Genomic DNA, 24,686 nt, shown 5'->3' with positions numbered 1-24,686 from the left:
ACATGATTAAACCCTGTGTTAGACCCTTCATTATAAAGCTGCTAAGCTGCAGCTGCACCAAAGGTTTGCTTTGCTCTTTATGTCTGGACCTTACTGAATAAACAAGAAGATAAACAAATAGCCTAACAATCATGTTATTTAGTTATCAAGTAATCAATAAGCCTGGCTGAATTTCATTCAGAAAAGTTCACATATCAAATTTTGTTTAGGTCTATGGTGAATTTATGCCACTACATTTTTAAGTTGTTGTTTTTTTTAACACGCTGTAGGTCTGTTTTTGTTTTGGTAAACGAAAAATCAGGAAATTATTCGATTTAATTTACTTATTTATAATCCACACAGTCACTAAAAACAACAAATAATAGCCTAATAACACCTATAAAGGCAAGTATTCTATATATTCTTTGCCTAAATGGCCTTTGCAAGAAATTCTAGGCTGTACGGTTTTGCAGTGGTATTGATGAGGTGCCTCCTACATCGTGTTAGAGTGTCGCTATTGTCCATTTCCTTCAGGGAATTGTACAATTAGTCAGGCCGCTCGTGGGAATTTCCCTTCTCCTCAGCCAAATGCCAAATTGGCGCGTGGTGTCTATGACAGTTGGGCCGGTGCAACAGATGGGCCGGAGAGGCACGCGCCGAGCACGAGACTCGCCCATTAACCCCACCACCCCCCCTACTCCAAACACACACGCTTGAGCGGAAAAATCAATCAACTTAATCTGAGAGTGTGAACATGCAGAAAGTGCAGGACCTGATGTGAGGCTGCAAGTTTTCTTATTATGATGTCAGCTGCCAAATTATCCCATGAAAATACAGAAAATATGAAATAGTAATTATTAGTCTATAAATAAGATTGAACACGAGTAAACTGCATTAGTTTAACTGTAAGAAATATATCAAAACTGATATTCTGACATTGTGACCGAAATCTAAGCCATGAAACCACTGAAACTGTTTTGATAAAAAGGTTTGTAGTCTAGTTCAAATGGTGTATTATTAGTAGTTATTCGGTTATGTGCTATGTTACAACATGTGTGTGATAGTTTACAGTGATTCTGACAAGCCAATAGAGAGTTTGGCAACTGAACATCCCAGCAGGAGGAGGTTTAGCTTAACATGTTGAATATCAAACTTTCCTGCCACCGTTTGGTGATGAAAAGTATTACAGTTCATCACAACGTCATGTTCATGAACTGGAGAAATGTTTTCATCAAGCCTACCTTTTAAAAACTGTCTTTCATGCATTCAAGACAGGATCAAACCAAGCTAAGATCCTAATGTGTGTGGTTCATTTTAACATAATGCAGTGAGAAACATCACAGCTGACAGTAACTGACTTGTAGGCTTGATTTTTCCACTTATCCAGTAGAAAAAAGTAGATTCAGATCATTTACTTAAGAAAAAGTACCAACACTGCAGTCCAAATGTACTTTGTTATGAGAAAAGTCCTGCATTCAAAGTGTTATAAAGTAATAGTACACAAGTATGATCAGCAGTAGGCTATCAAAAGTCTGCAGAATGGTCCCATTCAGAGTATATATCCTATTACTTTATTGGATTACTGTTACAGAAGCATGAACATGTAGTTGGTTGAGGACCGACTACAGTAACATGAACTACTTAATATACTGTTTAAGCTCTGACTAAACATTGTATTTTAGAGGCTGATCATGTTTTTTGTATATAAAATCTTAATCTGCAAAGCGACTATAGTTACAGATTTACAGATAAATGTAGTGCAGTAAAAAGTCCAATATTTCTATAAAGTTGCATAAAATTGAAATACTCAAGGACAAGCACCTAAAAATTGTATTTCATTATAGTAAATAAGACCTCAGTTACTTTCCATCATTGCACACATCACAATGAAACATTGCTATTAAAATATTTTCATCACCCAGAAGTAACTTGTTCAAAATATTGACAGTCCATCAACTGTATAGTTATTATCTGGTCTTCATTTCTTACATTTAGTCATTTGGGAGATGTTTTTATCCAAAGTGACTTACAATCAAGTGTTAGAGGACAGTGACTCAGAAAGAACTGCATTAATTCTCAAGTAGCTGACCAGGTACAATGAGAAAGAGCACTAGACAGGTTTTGTTTGTGTGTTTGTTTTTAACATATAATTATTAAAGTAAATGTAAAAAGAATGAGCAAGTGCATAAGAAATAACATAAACAACAAGAACAGAGAGCAATAATCAACAAAGTGCTAAAAGTTTAAGAGGTTCTTCACTGTTATACATAAAGTTCAGAGATTGTCTGTAACCACAACCAGAAACTTCAAACTGATGCTATCAGTTTTAGCGATAGCTATATAAAATTGTGATATATAAGCCTTCTGGCTCAGTATAAAATAGAAAACATGAATCTCTTTTTCAGCTACATAAGCAAGTATTACTCAACCATCATTTATAATGAACTATTATGTTGACAGTTTAATAGGAGATTGATTATGTTGATCAGACTGTTTTAGCTCCAAGGTGTTTAATTTGGAGGACTTGTTACTACTGTACCTGACAGTATGGATTAGCATGTTCAATCTCCACAGCAAGAAACTTCTACAATACCTCACTTAACATACACATAACCAAAACACAAGAGTTATAATTTTTCAGAAGCTCAGTTTTCCAAAAGGCCACCAGATGGACCTCTTCAGTATGCAAACAGTAGGTGTCCAGTGATGCTGATTTCACTGCCATATGTAAAATTAATGCTGTATGCAAACAGGACTGGGCGTGTGTTCAAAAACTCCATCGCTGGAGTAGTTCATAGCCACGGTCTATACTTGACTAACACCCCCCACCACAGTTGTGTAACTTTCTCTGTTGGACTATGCTCAGACTTTTAAGTAGCCTGGTCGCACTGCGCCTTTAACTTCTGAGCCGATTTCCAGAAAGCAACAACCTGTAACAGGCTCACTGATCCTCCCCCTGATGGATTATTTAACAAGCGCTCAGTCCCATGTCGCCATCTGCTATAGGAAGAAAAACACTGCGGAATATTCTCTGAAGCACATGACACGCGTTTAGTTATTAGGAAACTATTTGAACAAACGAAATAAACAAAAGTAGTTTAGTGGTACACAAAAAAAAACAAATATCCTCGTGCGGCGCTTGTGCAACAGGTGTTCAGCATCCTGCGGGCGTCAGAGAGAAAAGAAGCGGATAACTGGGTCACATCATCGGGCAAAACATAGACAGCAGGTTAGTTTTACACTCAGATAAACAAAAACGGAGTTTTATTTCATCATGTAAAAAAGTCGCGTATTAAAATGTGCAGCGTGTGAAGGATAACGGATCTTGCGTTTGACCATTTGGCTCTTGAAAGATGTGGAGCGATAACTGAGCTTTCCTACTAAGTTAATCGGGTGACTGAGATGAACTGACGCTTCAAAGGGGACAATGCTGACCCCAGCCACACGGTGAACCGATCGGGCTCAACTCAGGCTACCGAAGGAAGGAGTCGTCCAGTCTGCGGCAGTCATGGTGGTGGAGGGGGACAGGACGCTGCTCGCCGCAAGGCAAGGCGACGTGCAGGCTCTGAAAGTGCAATTAGCGGCAAAGGCGCTAACCAGCGATGTGAAGGATGTGCTAGGAGCCTCACCGGTCCACCACGCAGCCCGGGCAGGGAAACTGACCTGCCTCCGCTTCCTGGTGGAGGAGGCAGGACTGCCGGGCAACTGCCTGGCTAACAACGGGGCGAGCCCGGCGCATGACGCAGCAGCCACCGGCAACTTGGCCTGCTTACAGTGGCTGCTGACCCAGGGTGGATGTCGGCCAGAGGTGAGTGACTTGGTCAATAGTGGAGTGTAGTAGACTGTTGCCTAATGCAATTTCCTCTGACCTGACTGCCATCTCTCAGCTCTGCCTCACCTTCCATCACCCAAACCACATTTTCACCTCTCCGGCTGAGGTTAGATCTGGGATGTCAGTGTTTTCTCATGTTTAAAAAGTACATTTCTAATATATCCTTACACACAAAAGTGAGAAAGTTTAGGAAACAGCATTTAGATCATCATATTTCATCACTACAATTAAATTGTTCATGTGTTTTAGTTGTTCCTCAAGGCAGGGGGACACATCTTGTTGAATAAACTCAGAGATACGTTTCATTACAGGCAACCTTTATCGGTTTGGTGATAGAAAACTTAATTCAAAAATGAATGGTGACTAGACTGGCTCTACACTGGTCCCTTTCAAAGAGAAGAAATCCTCATTCAGATTTCCTCATCCAGACATTTAGATATATTGAAAGGTAGCATAACACTAACATTGAAATCTATATGAATAGAGAAATCAAATTAAACTCACAAAACTTCAGTACCTGTAAAAATACTATCATTGTAAGGGCATTTACAATGCACTACAATGTTAATATTCCCCTTTGAAGTTTGTGGCTTTTGTCTTGTTGCTCATGTTCTCATGATAATGAAGTATGCAAAACTAGATTTGCAAATTGAACATCCATTATAAAGAAAGGTACAGTACATCAGAAAGGGAACAAAAAACCCCACATAATGTCAGTGTAGTTTGATGTGATAGTGGGCTAATGTTTGGCAAGAAGTATGGTTAAACTTTCACATGATGGATTAAACCTTATGATCCCCTATGACTCAATTACCTCATTTCCCTGCTGGTAAGATGCAAAGTATTCATAGCAGGGAAGGAATGCAGCAGGAACTTTGAAGGAGTCTTAGTAAAAGCTGTAATACAGTAGTGTTGTACTATAATGTTCTCTATATGTCTTCACGTATTCAACCCAAACCTAATACAGTATTTACCAGCACTTGTATTGTGATGATCCATCCATTTTCTACACCTGCTTAAACTTCAGAGTATGCTGCATCCTACCATGAGAGGCAGAGTCCTCTCTTCAAAGGTCATCACACATACACATTCATTTACCGGCAACTTAGACACTCCTGTTCCCCTAATCTGCATGTCTTTGTGACTGTAGGAGGAAACCCATGTATATATATGGAGACTATGCAAACTCCACACAGACAGACTCATCCTCAAGACCTTGTTGGTATATGAGGCAACAGTGCTAATCACGATAAACAACTTTGCTGACCCACATTAAGTTTTCTCCTAACTCAAAAATAATTCAGACAGCACAAACACAAGTACAAAACCTGAGTCAATCAGGCACTCGATCTGACCTCATGTAATCTGTGATTCTAAATTTGAAGTAGTAATAAGAGCTCTTCCATCTACTTACTTTGTCCATTACTTTTGAGGGCTGCCTGACCAACCGCAGAAGAGCAACAAAGAGCACCCCACGACACCAACTGATAAGATACTTGGCTGACATTTAGTAAAACCTATCAGTTACCACTAGTACTGGCAATCTACTTGATAAGTGGTCAGTGCTGGCTTCCAGTTTTCATCATTGTGTCTTTTGCTTTGTTATTGCACTCTGATCCTGATTATATCTGATGTTAATGATGTTAATTTAAGGCACTCCGCTGCCTCAGACTACAGATGCAGCTTCTTAGTTGATAAGACTCGAGCATTAATAAACATCTAACCAAAAAAAACACACTTTCCTCTCCAACTGAAAGCATGTATATGCAATTCTATTTCTTTTCTGTGTCAGCTGTTGTTTCACCTCTAGACACAAAAAATAATAGTATGTTAGAGGTAAACACAAGTTTTAAAGGGACATAGAGGCTGTAAAGTGATGTCTTGTTTCAGTCAAGGTCGAATCAGAGAGTTAACATATTATTCAAATAATAATATATAGGCATTTGTACAAATATACAAATTTTTAATCATTAACCACTTTAGTTGTGACAGATATGTGATTTTAGTTTCCGGGACCTTTCAGATTCTCTTTTCTGGCTCTGCTGATTATACTGCAGGTGTAGGTGCAATCATCAGTCTGTGTTGCTTAGAAATTAAGCCAGTTAGAAGCCCAATGATATATTAAATTTTATTTATTTCATGAATGATGTTGTGTGTGTGGTCAGTTTTCTTTTATTTTACGGGTCAAGCAAGGACTCATTTCCTTTCAGCCTGCTACTCTTGTAAATTGTGAAGGTTCCATATATATTTCAGAAAATCAGAACTTTGAGCATTAAACAGTTAACCATTTAAATAATTTAAAGCTTCTGTTTATGAAACATAAATTAAACATGAACCTTTATGGAAAAAGGAATATGAACCATTCATCTCATACAGCACAGAAAGTTGTGTGACCGATTCCCTTTTCGTTAATTTCAACAGTAAATACTACAACAACGTAGCCAATAATAACCTTATTATTTCCCAAAATGAAGACATCATATCTGACTACTGTAGTTGAGTGGCAGCAGCCTACTAACATAACTCTGGTCTGTTGAATTGAATGGAATTTGCTGGGTACCACTTCCAAAAAAAATGTATTGTAATTTTATAATGTCAAATCAGAGTGACTGCTGGCTTCTACAGGAGGATACAGCACAAAAACACTGTAACTTCAGATTCAGCTTCTTTACACAATGAAAGTATTTTGGATATTACATTTTGTTCTTTTTTATTGAGAAATAATAACAGGAAATTTACTTGCAAAACCCATGAATTTCAGCTCTATTCCTTCTTTGTTTTCTAGGACAGGGACAGTTCTGGTGCCACTGTTCTCCACCTTGCATCCCGCTTCAGTCACCATGAGATCACCGAATGGTTGCTGAAGAGTGGGGAGGTGGACCCCGGGGCCACCACCGATGCAGGCGCCCTACCCCTTCACTATGCAGCTGCCAAGGGAGACCTGCCCTCTCTCCGATTGTTACTGGGGCACAGCCCAAAGTAAGAGCTGCATGGTGGTTTTCTCTTTGCAGTGGTCTGTAAGCTTTCTTTCACCGTTTTCGAAATCTGAGCTAACTATGATTTCAAAGTTGTCGATTCCTTCTTTCTGTTGTCTAACAGTGACTTAATTTGGTAAATTTTGGGCAGGTAATGCGAATTACTTTCTTAAAGGACCAGTGTGCAGGATTTAGTGGCATCTAGCAGTGAGGTTGCAGATTGCAAACAACTGAATACCCCTCCCCTTCCAAGTGTGTAGGAGAACCTACGGTGGCTGCGGAACTTGCAAAAAATGCAAAAGTCCCTCTCTAGAGGCAGTGCTTGGTTTGTCTGTTCTGGGCTACAGTAGAAACATGGTGGTGCAACATGGCGGCCTCTGTGCCAAGTCCATTCTGCTTGATGCCACTAAATTCTACACACTGCACCTTTGACAGGCACTTTTTGGTTGACATGTCCATGAACTGCCTTAATGCAGGCCGAGCACAGACTGCTACAAGGTGTCATTGATCATGTGTCTAAAAACACTGAGTATTCAACACCTATTCTACAAGGTTTTATACAAATATATCTTTTTCAAACGAAGCGTAACATTAGTAATACACAATGCTGTGATGTTGAGCATCCAACTGATCAGTGCTAAAAATCTGTTGGTCTCTAGAAAGTACTTTCAGTCCTCACCTTTTCATTCATTCCCAATCCTCTGTGATTAGTAACTGTTCCACCTACTCGAAGACATTTTAATATATGTTACTGAAACTGTGAACTCCAAAATTAATTAAAAAATAACTACAAGTTAGGAGGACACTGAGTTATGTCAAGATTTTAAGTAAACAGACTAAATCATCCCACAAAACGCACAGCAGTAAATGAGTGAGAAAGTCAAGCTGCATCTTTAAAAGTAATAGCTTTACATACAGTATCAACAGGTGTGACACAAAGTTAGGACAAACAGCAAATATATAATGTATTACTATTTGTAACTGAAGCAGTTCAGAGTGGATCCACTATTCAGATTCAGATTTAACTTTGTTGGCAATTTGAAAAGTTGACATTGGTAAATGACCAGATTTCAAGTCAACTCTTCTTTCTAATGAGTTACTGAACCAAACAATTCAGAAACACCGCAGCCAGAGTTTTAGTCATTTGATGAGCTTTGGGCTCATACTTTAGGTAGTATTTACAGTACCACTGGCACTGGTGGGGATCAACCTGAACTTTGCTTTTTTGATACCGGTGTGGCAATCTAATTACCAGTTTAAATCCCATTTAGAAAAAAACCTCTAAGTGGTTTACTTTTCGCAAAATACTGCACACCACAATAACCCCCCATGTGCTGCTTATGTAATACATCTAGAATGATGTCTATGGGTGCTGTGAGTTTCATGTCAGTCAAGTAAGTGTGTGTGATCTAATATTTGTGTTGTCAGATTGTGCTGTGTATTACTAAATTAGGTAGGTGTGTGTTTGTGTGATTACCCCTCGACGGATATCATCCCTAATCAGTGCTGTGTCAGACCCACCTGTGCCCTGTAGAGATAACACCCGCTCATATGATCACCATGGACACGCGTAAGGCATTAGGAAGACTGAGTTGTCTTTTCTAAGACACAACACTGATTGCACAGAGCTGGAAAGAGAGTGAGCACAAACTATCACCACAGACTCGTTATACAGAGCGACCAGGTCATTTGCAGGGCAGGTATTACATAGTAAAAAGGGAAGTGGGGTTAGGGTCACTGCACTCTCATTTCAGTCAGCACAGCTTTTGTACAGCAAACCAGAGAGGTTGAGTTTGATTGTGATAAGATGTGTGATCATGATGCAGCAATTTAAGTGCAGATTTGGCAGCACCAAAGCCTTAGTATTCAACAGCTCATATAAAAGTTTGACCAAATGTCTGAAAGTTGGTATTACTGTTAAGTTCAAAGTGTAGAAAGGTCATATTTGGTGCACACGTAGCGTCAAACTGAGTTTAAATATGAGAAAAGAGGTAATATGCTGCATTCCCATTGTGAATTGCAGTTACATGTATATTTTGAATTTCAAGTGTATTATCATCAAACCCATGTGAATATATTTGTAAAAAAGTATTCATAGGGATTTTGTGTATGACATTGCCAAGTAGGCGAGTGGACTACCTATCTGTTAATTAGCCAGTTATGTGTGACCTACAGCATTTCAGCGCCATGTATATTCTGTAATATGTAACTGTGGTCCAATTCCAGAGCATTAACCCATTTCTCAGCTAATGTGAAAGTATTCTAAATGCACAATTTCCTCAGGAAGCAGTAACAGTAACACTTACAGTCACTGGAACAAACACTTTGAGAGAATGGTCTAGCTGTTGTTCTTCTAAAGACACTGTTCTTCTTAAATGTGGCTGCATCGCACTACATTCAAATGCATTTAACGACACATACAGTGTAGAGCTCAGAGACTTGCTCAGCGACGTCTCAGTATGGCTGTTGGTTGATCATGCCTCCCTGCTGAAAGTGACAAGTAATGAATGCTTCTAAAACTTAAATTAGTTGTTTCTATTTTAGTCTATATATTAAAGTGAATTCAACACATGAACAGATCCCACTGGATAATATTATGGTAATGTTAAGACTACTAGGTTTTTCTGTTTAGCATTATTGATAGCAGCACCTGTCTGGTGATGTAAAAGAATAAAAAAGGAAAATATGGAGATAACTGTTGAGCTGATGGATGTTCTCTGTGCTGGTGTCTACTTCAGCTATCAACAGCAATCATTCACTGCTGTCATAAAGAAATAGAAATGTAAATCATTTATGATATAGTCTCAAAACTTAACAGTGCTGTTTGTTGAATTGCTTTAACTTTGATGACTTTAGCAGGACGAGCAGCTTGTCCGGGCACTAACCTTGCGCTCTACACCTCCAATATTGTCTAGTTGCAGCCCAGACAGGTGCATAGCTGCTGAAAATTTAATGAGCCCCAGGGACACGGTAGCTCCCTGATAGCTGGGCCCCATTCACTCTTCTCCTCCACCCCTCCCACGGTTGCTGTTTACCACCATCTCCACGGTGACACACAGTAGCGCCAACCGGCGATAAGATAATGAGGAAAACAAACCCGTTTGAATAGACGGGCTTCTTTCTGGTCACCAGCCTCAGGCATTGTTTAGAAAGGAACTTTGCAGCAGGGAGATAGCATCCTTGTTTCAGGGTTTATTACAAGCCGCAAATTTGTATCAGTGAGTTTTAAGAGGTAATTGGATGGCTCAGAGTTTGTTCCAGTTGAGAAATCACAAGGATAACATGACCCCCTCTCTTACATCATCACTTTAGTAACTGGCAGCCTAATGACAGTAAAACATAATGCTACACAGAGGTAATAGTAGATACATTAACACGTAGTAAACAGTAAACAAACAACACAAATTACATTTGAAGTCATTTCTTGCATTTTTTGGTTGCAGCATTACCCTCTCTGTCATTTACAAACTTGACTGTGACAATAAGTTTCTTTACAAGTGGTACAATCTGTTTTGTGTTGTATTTCACGCTGTTAACGCTTACACAGCTTCAAACTGAAAACAAACTGAATACGTCCCCCTAGGTTTTGACTGATAGACTTTTGGAGGCTGATGGTCTAGTTTGAGGGTTCAAGTTTACATCTTCACCTAATCTTACCCCACTCCATCTCCATATCTACAGAGGTTTACAGCATTCAGAGCACTAAAACTAAAACTACCTAAATGCTAAAACTACCATTACTATATCTATTCATTGGCTGGGTAAGAATTTTATTGAAATATATAAATATATATAAAAGGCCAGTATTGGTTTAAATGTACTTGCAATACCCATTGAGATGGTAGCAGTTGTATTTTTTTTATTGTATTGTTATTTTGTTTGGATAAAATTGTTACAAATGCAACATAGCAAATGAGTTTCCCCAAAAGTCCTCTGTGAAGTGAGGACAAGCACTCAGGGGAGGTGTAACCATAAACTGCTGCAGTATTCAAATGTCTGCAATCTTCTAGTCATTAAGCGATCACAGTCTTTTTGTGGTACGACTGGCGCAGCACAGATGTGGCTCTGTTTCCAGACATTGTAGTGTTTGTTAGATTTATAAGCCACATCTGAATTGTCAGCTTGTTCGCCCATCCATCCCCCTGAAGCAAAACCAACAGGCTCATGTGCTGTTCCTCCACTGATAGCCTTGGTACACAAAAGACTGAATGAATGAGAGAGAGAGAAAAGGGGAGAGAGGCTACAGACAGGTTATGCAATCAATTAGCACAGATTAAGATCTTTGGCCAAGCCATAATTCCAACATGCAGTTGAGAAGGGTAGACCTCCGCATTAGGATATTCTAGAAAGTTACCTGTCTAAAGGTGGACTCATTACACAGAATGCTAAACACTAACACTACAAGTATTTTCTCAGGATACGAGGGCCTTCTTGCTTCTTCCCTGAAGGTCATCTTGGTTGTTATGGTTATTGTGTATCAGTGTAGCAGCCCACAAACAGGTTTAATCAGTGTTCTCTTTAGCTTTGAGTTGTTTAAAGTAGTTCTTAAGTAAGGTTTTCGGAATTAAGTAAAGACACATGGAAAGCAAGGGGTAAATAGGTGTGTGTTTCACCAAGCCAAGAGCTGAGCCGCATGCATTTTCTTCAGCACAAATCTTCTCACAAAACTTCTTGCTACAAGTTGGATAAAATCCCTTTTCCGTTCCGTTTCACAACACAAGGTTTGAACTCACAAAACACAATCCAACATGCCATAATGAAATGCTTTTGGGCAAAGAGCCCACAGTATAACAACTGTACACTTTGTAAGAGTGTTGTTGTCATGTTAAAACCTTGGACGTGCAATTCTTAAAGTGAAGGATTATACATTTCTCTCCAGGCTGAGAAACTGTTTTAAAACTCATCTGATAAAACTGTTATATATGAGCATTTAAGTGAAGACAAGGCTGTTTTATCTAGTTTTGATGATGTATAGCTTCAGTTGGAAAGTACCGAACATTTTTGACCACATCAAATGCCTTTGTGGCTCTACAGGTCTGTGTTTTAATGTTAATGTTTTGGGGCTCTGCTGTCAACAACTATAGCCTAACACATTAGATCTACATAGGAGCTGCACATCATGTAATCAATAGATTTACATGATGGAATATATAACAACTTTCAAAATTGCAAACACAAGATATCTAGGTCACATTGCTAAATAAAGTGTATAAATTCTCCCACAACATTCATTATTTAGACAGGAATAGCCATTGAGCTTTTATCAGGCAAGAAGACCATTAGTGTGACATCAATTACTTTGCTTGTAATGAAGATAACCTTGGTCTTTGTTATCATGTACGTGGGGGGAAGGGAGGGGACAGTGTACAGACAATTACTGAGGTAAATTACTCATCGGAGCTGAACTAGAAATATATCAAATGTCTGCTACTTCGGAGTGTGTGTTTTTCTTTTTGAGTGACAAAGTGATTGGCGAGGTTTTGCCCTTTGTGCCACTTGCTAGCTGTGTCGTCACACAAGGCTAACCTCTTTCTCAGCACTATGAAATCTACACCTGTTCTCCAACAGCACTTCTTTAGTGGAGAGTGTTCAAGCCTCTTCACTTTGGACAGTTGTGACAGAGGCAGTTTGTGCTTTGTTAGAATCATATCCATCTTACCTCGAACACACTGGAGTTTGTCACTCTCACAATGTTTGTGGTTAGGATTAATGACAAATGTAAGGTTCTCTCTGACATAGACCCCACTGCACAGGTGAACATCATCCCACTTTGGTTACACTCATGAATAATTAAACCTGTCTGTCCACTTCCTGATGATAGAACTCCAGATTACTTCCCCTTCATATTGTGAAATATTTACGATGTGCTTGTTTTTACTTAGAACTTTTCCCTAGATCACCCAAAGGGGCCTCCATTGTTTACTCTAATGTTTGCCTCCAAGACAACCCTATGCCTCAGAGTTGTCTGACTAAATTTATTTTGGATACCAACAATTTCCCTAGAAGATGTTATTTTAAGAATGTGTATCTCTTTTCTGAGAGCTCAGACCCACATGGTACCTTAAGATGGGGTCTTTAGTCAGTAGAGTGTTGGCTTTGAGCCACATCCCTTAGAGGGAAAGCTTGGCAGGGTCATGTTTTGTGTCTACAGGATCCACCCGTCCACTTAAGCCCTGCCTCTCATTTGCCTCACCTTCTCTACTCCTCCTCGTCATCTACTTAGTCCGTCTTGGCCACTGGCAGACCTGCGTTAAGCACAAAGCAAGTTGGGCAAAGCCAGTGGAGTGATAATCCTCTTAGGAGACTCATTGCTCATTTGTCAGCATCCAAATAAAGCACGACCTTATGGGATTTAGAGGGGAAGTGCCCGCTCACTCACTGACCTCCCGCTGTGACTGAAAAGATCTGGGACAAGGAGAGATACAGGCATTGGATGAGCTTTTGCATGGGAGGTGTGGCTAAGGGCCTTTGGAAATAAAGAGACCAGGATTTGGCTCAGCGTCACAACTGTCTGCTTTCCGAACAGCCGTATGTTGACATTGACAAAGGCATGTTTTCCTGTCACAGTTACCTGTTGCCTTCAGACCACTGACTGTATATAAATATGGATGACATGACAGCTCCTCAAAAGTGAAGCCAAAATATCTCAGTCGCCCCCTGGTGGCTGGTTGCAGTATAGGTCATAAATCCCGCCCCCTCCATTTTTCCCAAAGATGACTTTTGTCATTTTAAGTACCTCTTAACACGCTGAATTATGTCCAAGTGCTCATTTTTCTGATAAGATTGTTTTTAATTAATTATTTGACGATATAAAAAGGGGGTCATGATTGACAGCTGTGACAGCCGCTCTCAAACCTTCTGTCAGGCGGTGGGAGGGCTGAGGGGGCGTGTCCCACAGGCCGTCATCCCGCTGCCTGACTCTACTGCACAGACCATGGATGTATTATAAGAGCTGGATACCGGACTAAAAATGGTGCTCATTCAGTCCTACAGGAATTGCTTGCCTGGCGCATATGCCAAAAAAAGTTTCTAGCTTCCGGGTTTGCTTCCGCATTGTGCGGCCCACTGAATATGCGCAGTAGTGTTTCCCCCACTGGCCCCGCCTGCGAGTTCCCGCTCGGCCCATAGACTTTAAATTGTGATGACGTCACAGATTTTTAAATCACTTTTCTCGGCTCGAGGAAAGTTTAACAAATATAAAACCTCCATGGATCAAAAATTCATAATAGAAAGAGTCATAATTGACGTTGTTTGCACTTTGAGGCGTCCTGTCAACAGTTTTACAGACGTCTCCTTTACAATGGCGGTCTGTGGGGAAAATGCTTTTTGGGCGGCAGGGAGATTTTTCGCTGCAATACCACGAGTGACCACTGGGAAAAATTGGCTGCAATGCTGAGTGGCGGCGCCCTATCCAGCTCTTATTATACATCCATGGCGCAGACTCTGGCTCCAAATGACATCATACAAGCAAGATGGCAGCTCCCAGCAACAACATACAGATGGGGCCGAAATATTGGTACCCTTCCACCTTTTTCTAAAAAAACTAAATTTTCTCTGTATTAAGTTGAAACTGACAGAAATATATGGTATCTATCATTCTTTATTTCACGTTGGATATAACTGAAACTTTGCTTTTGATTTACAACGTAATATATTATTTAATACAATAAAACAAATGAAAATGGCATGGCCAAAAATACTGGCACCCTTAACTTAATATTTTGTAGCAAAGCCTTTGGAGGCAATAACTGGAGTCAAGCACTTTCTGTAACTCTGAATAAGGTTTCTACCTTCTCCACTGGTTGTTCGACCCACTCTTCTTGAGTAAACTGCTCCAGTTCACTCAGGTTTAATGGCTGCTGTCTCCCAACTGCAAATTTCAGCTCTTTCCACAGATGTTCAATGGGATTCAGATCAGGATTCATTGCAGGCCACTTCAGAATGGTCCAACATTTTCTTCTTATCCACTCTTGGGTGCATTTTGATGTATGTATGTATGTATGTATGTATGTAAGACATAGCTCTCTGACACTGGGCTATATGTTTCACCCCAAAATGCCATGATAGTCTTCTGATTTCATTGTGCCCTGCACAGATTCAAGGCACCCAGTGCCTGACGTAGCAAAGCAACCCCGAAACATCACTGAGCCTCCTCCATGTTTCACGGTGTTCTTTTCTTTGAAGGCTTCATTGTTTCTTCTGTAAACATAGGGTTGGTGTGATTTACTAAAAAGCTCTAATTTTGTTTCATCTGTCAAAAGCACATTCTCCCAGAAGGAACATGCATTTCGGCAAAGTCCAAGTTTTGTGTCTCCCTCTTAAAAGTGGGGTCTTCTACCATGGAGCCCATTTTCATTCAGACAGCGACGGATGATGTGACTTGAAACTATTGTACCTTAAACTTGAAGATCAGCTTGGATCTGTATTGAAGTTTTCCTTGGTTCTTTCTCAACCATTCGAGCAATCCTTCAGTTCAATCTCAGACCAATTTTCCTCTTGCGAACACGTCCAGAGATGTTGGCTACAGTTCCATGGGCCTTAAACTTAAACTAAATAATATTGGCAACAGTGGTCACAGGAACATCCAGCTCTTTGGAGATGGTCTTGTAACCTTTACGTTGACCATGCTTGGCTATTACCTTTTTTTGGTCTTCAGACCACCGTCTAGTTTTCCTTCTGTTTTCCATGTTCAATATGATGCAAACAGTGGCTCAAAATAGCAGAGGGAGTAATTTTCTCCTTTTAAACTGGCTGCATGAGTGATTAGAAGATTGAAAACACCTGTGATACTAATTTAAACACAATAGTCTGCTTAAAGTATCACTACAAATCAATTATTTCTTACAACTTCTAAAGGGTACTAATAATTTTGTCCAGGCTATTTCAGAATGTCTTTGTAGAATAAGCATGAATTCAGTTATTTTCACAACTTTTTTGTTTTGTTCCACTGCAAACCAAACATAGACATGCATAGATATAAAAATATCTTTGAATTTCAACACTGTTCGGGGTGAATGGTGCATTATTTTAATAAAATGCAAAGGTACCAATAATTTCAGTCACGTCTGTATTTTTACTTTGCTTCACTTTGCATCGCGGTAGGAAGTGGAGATGTGTTGTCCATATTTATATACAGTCAATGCTTCAGAATACCTCCACAGTCTCATACTCTTCCGCTGAAAACTGAAGCCAGGGGAAACACTTCAAGTTTTGGATTTTCTATTTAAGCATAAAATGGCCAATTTTCATTGTAAGCACAAACTGTAATTATAAATGAGACATAATGGATAATCTAAGTAAATGTCACCTATTTCAGACTCAACCACAGAAGTAAAATAGTGTTTTGTTTCTTTTGGCAGGCTCTGTGTAATAGTTTTGCATTCAATTTACATGTCACATTGTCATTTGAAACCCAAGCTCTCCTTGTTTTTTAGTCTTTATTAAGCCTTAAAGGAAGATTACTGCAAATAATCAATGCTTGAATTCTGTTTAAAATATATATACAGTATACTGAATGTACATAAAATTAATTATATATTTTCATCACTTCATTTGCTTTTGAGATACTCTATAAATAATAATAAATAATAAGAAAAAAATGTTGATGACCACAAGTATTTATGTTCCACTGCAACTGTGGGTCTGGACATGATATTAAACAAACCCTTAACCAGTCAGTCCTGTTTGTACCATGAAACTGTAATGCTGAATCCATCACATATCTGAAACCACAGTGAATTACACATAGATCCACTATCCATTTTATAGATTGTAAAATTATATAGAACTCTTTTGGGTGTCGGCAAGTATGGATGTCACCAATCTGGTTTATTTTCAGCAGACGTGTATGTTGTATGTTCACAATTGGGGAACAATCAACTCTACATTGATTTTGTTTCTATCCGACCATTCAAATTTAAGAGACAAAGAGAGGACAGGCTGCGACATACAGCCTCTTTATTAGAAATCTGGTTTCCATGGCCTCTCTTATTTATCATACTGCTTAATTTCCCTACAGCATTGTCAACTCCCAAACTAAGAATGGTGCCACACCGCTCTACCTGGCCTGCCAGGAGGGTCATCTGGAGGTCGTCCAATTACTGGCTAAGGATTGTGGGGCAGATCCGAGCATCAGAGCCAACGATGGGATGACACCTCTGCATGCTGCAGCCCAGATGGGCCATAATACTGTCATAGTCTGGCTGGTATGTTGGAATGTTAAGATCCTATAGATCAAATCTTGAAAACAACATCAAGTACACTGATCTATTTCTAGACCCACATCCCATACTTACTGAATTGTATATTTATATATATATTTACTTAAATCTGAGAATATGTAAGTAATGCAGTCAGATATTTTATGATAAGTGCTGTAACTACTTCAAGTTCTAGTCCGAGTCTATCCACTGCATATCTAAAATTATGCTTCCTAACACCAGAAAAACTGGAGCGTGATTTGGCTTTTTTGATCATCCAAAATCATATTTTATAAATAAATTGTCTAAAAAAGCACATATTTAAAATTTAACTGCAAATGCAACTGAAAACTTTCATTAAGATAATAGAAGATGACTATAACTTGTGTTGCTGTCCTCCCTCTTGTAGATGAGTTTCACAGAGATCAGCCTGACAGACAGGGATAGTGACGGGGCCACGGCCATGCACTTTGCAGCCAGTCGTGGTCACGCAAAGGTGCTCAGCTGGCTGCTGCTGCACGGCGGCGAGATTGTCACTGACAACTGGGGAGGAACGCCCCTTCATGACGCCGCAGAGAATGGTGAACTAGAGGTGAGTGCTTGTGTCTTATTTTTTTTTCTAATGTAATGCACAGAGTCAAACTAGAATTAACAGTAAAATACAATACAGGTAAATAAAGCTCTTCTTTCTGGTACAGTATGGTACTGGAAAAGTTCTTTAGTCACCAGAGAAAGAGGAGCTGCGTCATTTTCCTGAAGTGATTACAAGATGCAACACTCTCCAGTACACCATATTCATATCATGCGCTTACATATCCATCCATCCACACTGGGTTTCACACTAAGCCATCTATTTTGAATGAATGGTTTAATGGTTTTGCCCCCACTCCAACCTACTATTTTGACTAATGTTTTGTGGTATCCGAGTCTTGTCAGTTAGCTGTGTCAGCCCAAGCTTGATATATTAAACATGGAGAAATTTCATATTTTTTCTGACATTTACATTGCAGAAGAGGAGTTTAAATTGACCCAAACCCTGACTTACAAGGTGTTTGATCAAGTTTTGAACTGGAGAGAACATTTTTAAGACGCAAACACAAACATGAGTCAATATGGGAACACAAAGCTTGCTCAATCTGAGAACAACGAGCTTAGCCTGGCTTTCACCTGGCACTTGACAGGGTTTCGTAACAGATGTTTGAAACGGTTTTTATGATTCTTTTGATTACAAGACAGCCATGCTTTGTGCTAGAATAGATGAAGGTTTCCTCCATCATTAAGTAAAGCATTACATTCATACACTAAGTAATCTGCTGTTAATGTGGTAATTTTCTGTCTTCTTTAATGTTGATTTATGAGCAGTCTTTGAATGAGATGATCAGTGAAGAATCAGGCAAAATTTCACATCTTCTTATGCTCAGTGAGGATGTGATGACTAATTCAAATGTAGTAAGGAATGTTATTAAAGTTTGAATTATGGTACCAGTGTAAATATAATATAAAAACAGAACAGGTAGTTTATATGATACAGTGAGTCTGCCTTTTATACTGAATTAAAGTGATGCTACTGATATTTTTTTAGTTGTATTCCCCTGCAGTTAATCATGCCTTTAATTGGACAAGTTTTTAACGGTACATGTCATTATTATTCTGGAAAAGTCTGTATGTACAGAGTTGATATTTACTGTCACAAACAGTGATAAAGCTTGACCATAGACAAGGTTTCACAAGGTTTCCGCAGAACTAATTATCTGTCTCTCTCATGTCACTCTCAAGTGCTGTCAGATCCTCGTGGTCAATGGGGTGGATCTGGGCATCAGGGACCAGGACGGCTTCACAGCAGCAGACCTGGCTGAATACAACGGCCATTCCCAGTGTGCCAAGTATCTGCGCACTGTGGAGAACATGGTAAGAGACACAGCTGTGCCCTACATGTCCTGGGGCTGTAGCTGAGCCTCCTCTTAAGAGCTATTCACAAAGCAGCTGAGGGAAACTTGGCTGGGATTGAGCCTGTTGCTATGAATGACATCCTGTTTCGTGAATAAACATATTCACTATCTCTACAGTGATTTGTTGACAGGTGACCTGTCTGTCAGTGAACGTCAAATAAAATATTCAATACACAGGAGCACGAGGAACAAATTAAATTTGATTGACAGATCTTATTAACAAATATTGTATATATCTTATATTCTAGATATTTTGTCAACTATTTTGCAACTTTTGTCCAGTTGAGGAAAAAATCTTCATTCTTTTGAGGGTAATGTGTGCACCCCACCTATTTTACTGGCTGTGAAATCAGCTTTATTTATTTAATTTAGTTGGTGTTATTTAATGAATTATAAAACAAAGTGCAGTCTGAGAAACCATTTTTGGTTTCATGAATAATTCTGACAGATGTCTGAGATATTCCAAGTTGTGCAAACCATCATCTCCTGAGTTATTGGATTGTTTCAACATGTTAATGAGCTACCTGGATCCTTATTAACTCGCCTGCAATCATATATACTGTTAAAGGTTCACTATCATTGTAGTTTTCCAAAACGTTGATGTGATGAGGAGCATTCCCTGCAGCGCATGGCTGTGAGTGAGCAGGTCAAAAATGTAGGAGTCCTAAAGTTTGGACTGACACGCTCCTTATTTTCAGGAGTTTCTCCTAACTCAGCCAGTTAGGCTCCAGTATGAACTGAAACTTTGAAATATGCCTTAAGTAAGAACAAATTAAGGTTTTTAATATCTATTCAAGGAAGGAAGTTGTGCATTAAGCCTATAAAGACCCTTTGTTATAGAAATCTGTGATTTCGGCTGGATTCAGTGAAGAGTTTTATGTCAAATAATATCAACATTCAGGATAATACAACATTTAATTATTGGTACATCATGAACAACATCTCAGACTCCACTTATTGGATTTCCACATACCTGCAACCCTTAAGCTGCTATAATGTTTCTTGAAGGATTGCACAATGTTTCAGACATGGCTGGTCAGATTCTTATCAAACCTGGGGGCACAGCATGTCTTACCGATGTGTTTTTACATTTTCAGACACTAATTGGGCCAATGGGAGCTCTACTCTTACAGGTCAAAACAAGGAAACGTACAGTATTTGTTCCTTCAGTAGCACAAACGGTCAACTTCTACTTCATCAGACTCTGAATTAGATTATGAGTTACCATGTCTGCTTTAGTGACAACATGTTCCATGTCCAAACTGTATTTCATATTGTGCGCAGTATTAGTCAACAATGGTATTTAAATATTCTAATAATTCCTGTTCTTATTTGGTTTGGCCCCAAAGCCAAAAAGCAGCCTTAAAAAACACAAGGACATGTATACTGCATCAACAAAATAGCTGTCACTGAGCCGAAGTGTCCCTTGACTAACATCAGTTTTTCTCAGATAATTACTAGAGGTAGTAACACTTGACATACAATGGCCCCTCGTGGCTCAATCCTCTGAAACACCCAAGTGGCCAGTAGAATAATAACTCCTCCACACTGCAGGGTGTGAGAAACATATTTCCCTCCCTTGTTCTCATTCCCACGTGGGACATTCAGCCAACTGAGTCCTGCGTTGTGGGAAAAGCAGAGGACCCCAGAGCCTTTTTGATCAGCTGTGAGATGTTTCATTAGTGTGCAGTAATTAAACTCATAATGCTGTTCTCCTCATGTAAGTCACCAGGGACCCAGAGGTCGTGGGATTTAAGAAATGATGAATGAAATGAAAGGACATATTTCAGTGATGATGAATTAATTCAGAATGATTCAATAGATTGTTTTGTTTTCATTTCGAATGTGAAAATGATATCCACATATCGAACAGTTCAACAAAACAGATACAGTATAATGATGCTTGTATTCATGAACTGCATTCCTCTGACAGAGTGTGGAACACCGTGTTTTGTCCCGGGACCCCTCAACAGACCTCGAGTACAAGCAGCCGGACTCAGGCCTCTCGTCTCCAAACACCACCATGCCCCCTGCCAGCCAGGCAGCACACTTTGACATTGGTTCACCATCCAGCTCGCTGTCCAACTACGACTCAGCCAACTCCAGCCAGTCCAGCACTGGGGAGAAGAGGAGCAGCTTAACAACGTCACGAAGCCCGTCTGCTCAGCTGAACACAGTCGCACACACAGGTCCGCAATGCAAGTAGTAAAAATAATAAACTCCTTACATTTAAGCTTTCAAAGGTGAACTAATACAGTGACTTATATTAAATCCAAATCTTGCATAATTCTGTTTCTAAATTGAAATATCAAGTGCTGATGAGCTTAACAGTCAAGTTCAGATGTATTTTTTATCAGCTCATAGTCAGAATGTGGGCTGAAACAAGCCTTGCTGTCTTCAGTTATTTAGCCGTGAATCCTTAATCCAACTTTGCCAAATCGCAAATACATCCCCTCAGCAGTGGTGGAACCCTCAGCTATTTACTGAAGTGCTGACAACATGCAGCAGTTTTCATTCTTGTTTTATGCCACAGGTGCTTTCTATACTGCTACTGCACCCTAGTGGTCTGTGTGCAGATAGTTGATTTGGATGGAGGTGTGGATCATCATTAGAGTAACTGTCATGTATTAAGAAAAACAACTTAAGTAAATGTTGAAAGTTTTCTGAATGCTTTGTTTTGTTCATCTAAATTGGCGGGTACACCATGTTCAGGTTCGTATGGGAGTCAGTCTACATTAAACATGCCTACATGTGCTGTTTCTTTGTCACAGGTGCATCAGAGTCAGCCATATCAGACATGCAGGCGTACATGGACATGCTAAACCCGGACATTGGCTCTGACATGCCCAAGAAGAACGAGACACCTGCTGATGCCGCCCAGAAGCTCCCGCCACCGCCAACCTATCCGCCGCCGCCTCCCCCACAGTCTCCCCCGATGCCTCCTCCACCCCCGAGCTTCCCAGCACCACAGCCCCCTCAGGAGCCGTCATCAGCTGAGTTTCTGAAGGTGAAAAGCAACTTGCGGCATGTGGACAACACCAGCAATAAGGAGGTAGGGACAGTGGAGGTGAGCTCCTGCATGAGCTCAAAAGATGAAGCAGTTTGCAAGACGAACCTCAGAGCTGTGCAAACATTTCCTCATCTAGAGGGAGATGATCTCAAATGATCTTCTTTTATTTGGATCATTATCTGTGCATGTCCATCGACTGTCTCTGCTATGCAGAAATAGTAAGTAGTGCGTCACCCTCTGGCTTATTTGTAGCATAAAGACAAGCATTCCTACTTTTTCCTACATGGGATGATTCACAGCACATGGCAGTATATTACCTACAGTAAGTTATTGTTGCTCAAATATACCCACTTTATTTTACCAAAACTGTAGATATATAAGTCACGGCATGATGAATGATATGGAACAATCCTAAAGAAGCAGAAGAACCAGGGTGTTTGGGATAAATTGTTTGAGAAATCATGAGCAGCATTTTCCCCTTGTGCCTCATCAGTTGAGCTTTTGCTCCTCCATAACAATGTGTCTTGTCTTTGTGCCCACAATGATGTTATTGTGTTAGCATGGCTAACGAGACTAACGAACATGCTCATTACTGAGGCGGGCCTCTGGGTTGACACACTATGGTTGTTGTGATGGGTTTGATGTTAATTCCAGTAATTAATCTGGCTGCAGATCACTCAAAAGTGAGTTTAAGGAGCTGTCAAGCAGCAACAATTAAAACTGGCATCAACATTAGTTTCAGTGCTGCTTCTGGTGTTTCTGGTGTTTCGATACTTCTGTGAAGGACATTAATACTGAATGTGAAGTTGAAATTATAATTAAATTGCAATTGACTTGCTCAGGGAACATTGTAATTATGACAAAGATAACTAATCTGAGTGATCACTTTCACTTCATGAAGCATTTATATCTTGGTTGTTACTATATATTCCAGTATGATGATAGACAAGTTTCTGTCCAGTCTTATGAAGGTCGCTTTAGTTTCAACCAGAGACACCAAAAATGTGCAATATTTGGAAATCCTCCATATAAACGTTGGGAGTTTTTCTTTGTAATTATTGCTTTAATTTCTGCAAGCATACTAGTCGCAAAAAAATGTCTGAAATAAAGTTAAAGGTTGACAGTACTGCACGTCTTTCATCTAAAAGCAGAAGTGCAGCATAGTCGGCTGAGCTGCGGGAAGATCTATTTCTATGTCTAACCTATTAGAGAAAGAAAGAGGCTTTGTTGTATAAATGCTGCTATGCAAATTCAGTTGTTGTTAGCTGTTATAAAGTCCACAGGTAACCATAGTGTCCTGTCGCAATAGTCCTTAGGGTGATGTCTGTATGTATGTGTGTGGACGCATGCGCCATCAGTCATGTAGGGGAGAGTTTTTAATTAGTGCCGCCCCCTCTCCTCTCTGAACCCAGGTGACGAGCCCGGGGCGTGCCCTCATTAACAATTTAACATCAGCCTCTCTCTGGAACACATGCAGGCACACGCACACGCACACGCACACACACACAAACACACACACACACACACACACACACACAATTAAGATCAGTGTGCACCATATTGTATACATTGGAAAAAACGATCTACTCTGGGCGCCACAGTAACAGAGAACATTAACCTCATCCAGGGAAACAGCTGATCAGATGCACCAGTCTGACAACCTGTAGATGTATTAGAGTTTCGTGTGTAGAAAATTTATTTCACACTCTTATTGTTTAGTCATTGTTAGACAGTGTAGGAAGCCTGTTGAAAGCAGTTGTAAGTGAAGGAAGTTTCAGGTGATTTCTTTCATTCGCGACTTTGTGTACGTTTCCTCTGCATCCGCTTAGGTCACCTCATTTGTCTGTATTTGCTTTGACTCAAGTCAAATGTGTCGTGTGATGCAACCAAACAAATAACTGCTTTGAATCTCACGTTTTTTACTGTTTAGACCGCGATTAGAACATTTTCTGCCATTTGTTTCTGCCTTGGTGAGGGCAGCACCTAGGTCTTTTTGTTTTGCATAAGAAGCACTGGGCAGGGTTGGGGAGTGGTTGGTCTGCGCGCTGTTGGTGACATCATTGCTACTGCTGAAGTCTGCGCGATAGGTTATTGATGAGGCCTTTGGGTAAAGTGAGAGGGCAGGTAGAGTGACAGGCGTAGCGCTGAGCGGAGAGGAGGTGACGCTCTGGATCTGGTGACAGCTACTCTCTGTGCTCTGCGGGGCTTTGTGGCTGCGGCTCTGTCGAGACTGGAGGAGAGCTCCAGGAGAGGATTGTTAACGCTAAGGTAAGGTGTTAAGAGGAGAAAGAAAGCTTTGTTTAAACCAGTGATGTCATGTAGAAGGTTGTGCTGCAGATATTTTAAGTTTCTTTGCGTATTTTTTATAACTCCAGGTTCAGAAGCTGTTCAAGCTGCTGGATGATTGGACAATGAATTTGTTGCATTTTATTGTCATGTTTTAATTACGTGCTCTCTGTGTACTTTGTTTTAATGGGTTGTTGTAAAGAATACGTGTAACTTTTTACTTATATTAATAATCAGAGGCTTTTGCAAAACCACATGCAAATGCGGTGAACAACATCAAACCACAGCCATGCTAAACAACCTCTGATAACACGAACAATACATAACAGTGACTTTATGCTAACAGACGGATCCATATAATGGGAAAAAAGGGTGTCTGTGTGTGTATGTCTGTGTGAGGGATGGGAGGGAGCAGCTAAAATGCTTTGTACATTTACTGTTGTTGGCCCACCTCCC

The 24,686-nt window shown here is 40.0% G+C and overlaps 2 protein-coding genes across 8 annotated transcripts in view; one reads left to right on the top strand and one right to left on the bottom strand.

Moving 5' to 3' along the window:
- acot7 (acyl-CoA thioesterase 7) overlaps positions 1-24,686 on the bottom strand; it is a 130,531-nt gene that overhangs the window by 82,526 nt on the left and 23,319 nt on the right. The gene's annotated exons all lie outside the window — the stretch shown is intronic.
- Positions 2,530-24,686, top strand: part of espn (espin) — a 48,741-nt gene continuing 26,584 nt past the window's right edge. For 2 of the 3 annotated variants that reach the window (XM_067591782.1, XM_067591779.1), the window contains exons 1-7: positions 2,530-3,787; positions 6,597-6,790; positions 16,805-16,991; positions 17,395-17,577; positions 18,762-18,893; positions 20,868-21,123; positions 21,706-21,986. In XM_067591782.1, coding sequence (XP_067447883.1) covers positions 3,488-3,787; positions 6,597-6,790; positions 16,805-16,991; positions 17,395-17,577; positions 18,762-18,893; positions 20,868-21,123; positions 21,706-21,986 — 1,533 coding nt within the window. In that variant the 5' untranslated portion in view covers positions 2,530-3,487. The remainder of the gene's footprint in view (positions 3,788-6,596; positions 6,791-16,804; positions 16,992-17,394; positions 17,578-18,761; positions 18,894-20,867; positions 21,124-21,705; positions 21,987-24,686) is intronic. The other variant, XM_067591781.1, reaches the window with a different exon arrangement.

The sequence above is a fragment of the Thunnus thynnus genome, chromosome 6 (genome assembly GCF_963924715.1).
Source record: "Thunnus thynnus chromosome 6, fThuThy2.1, whole genome shotgun sequence".
Lineage (NCBI taxonomy): Eukaryota > Metazoa > Chordata > Actinopteri > Scombriformes > Scombridae > Thunnus > Thunnus thynnus.
This window is presented reverse-complemented; position numbering and strand designations above follow the sequence as displayed.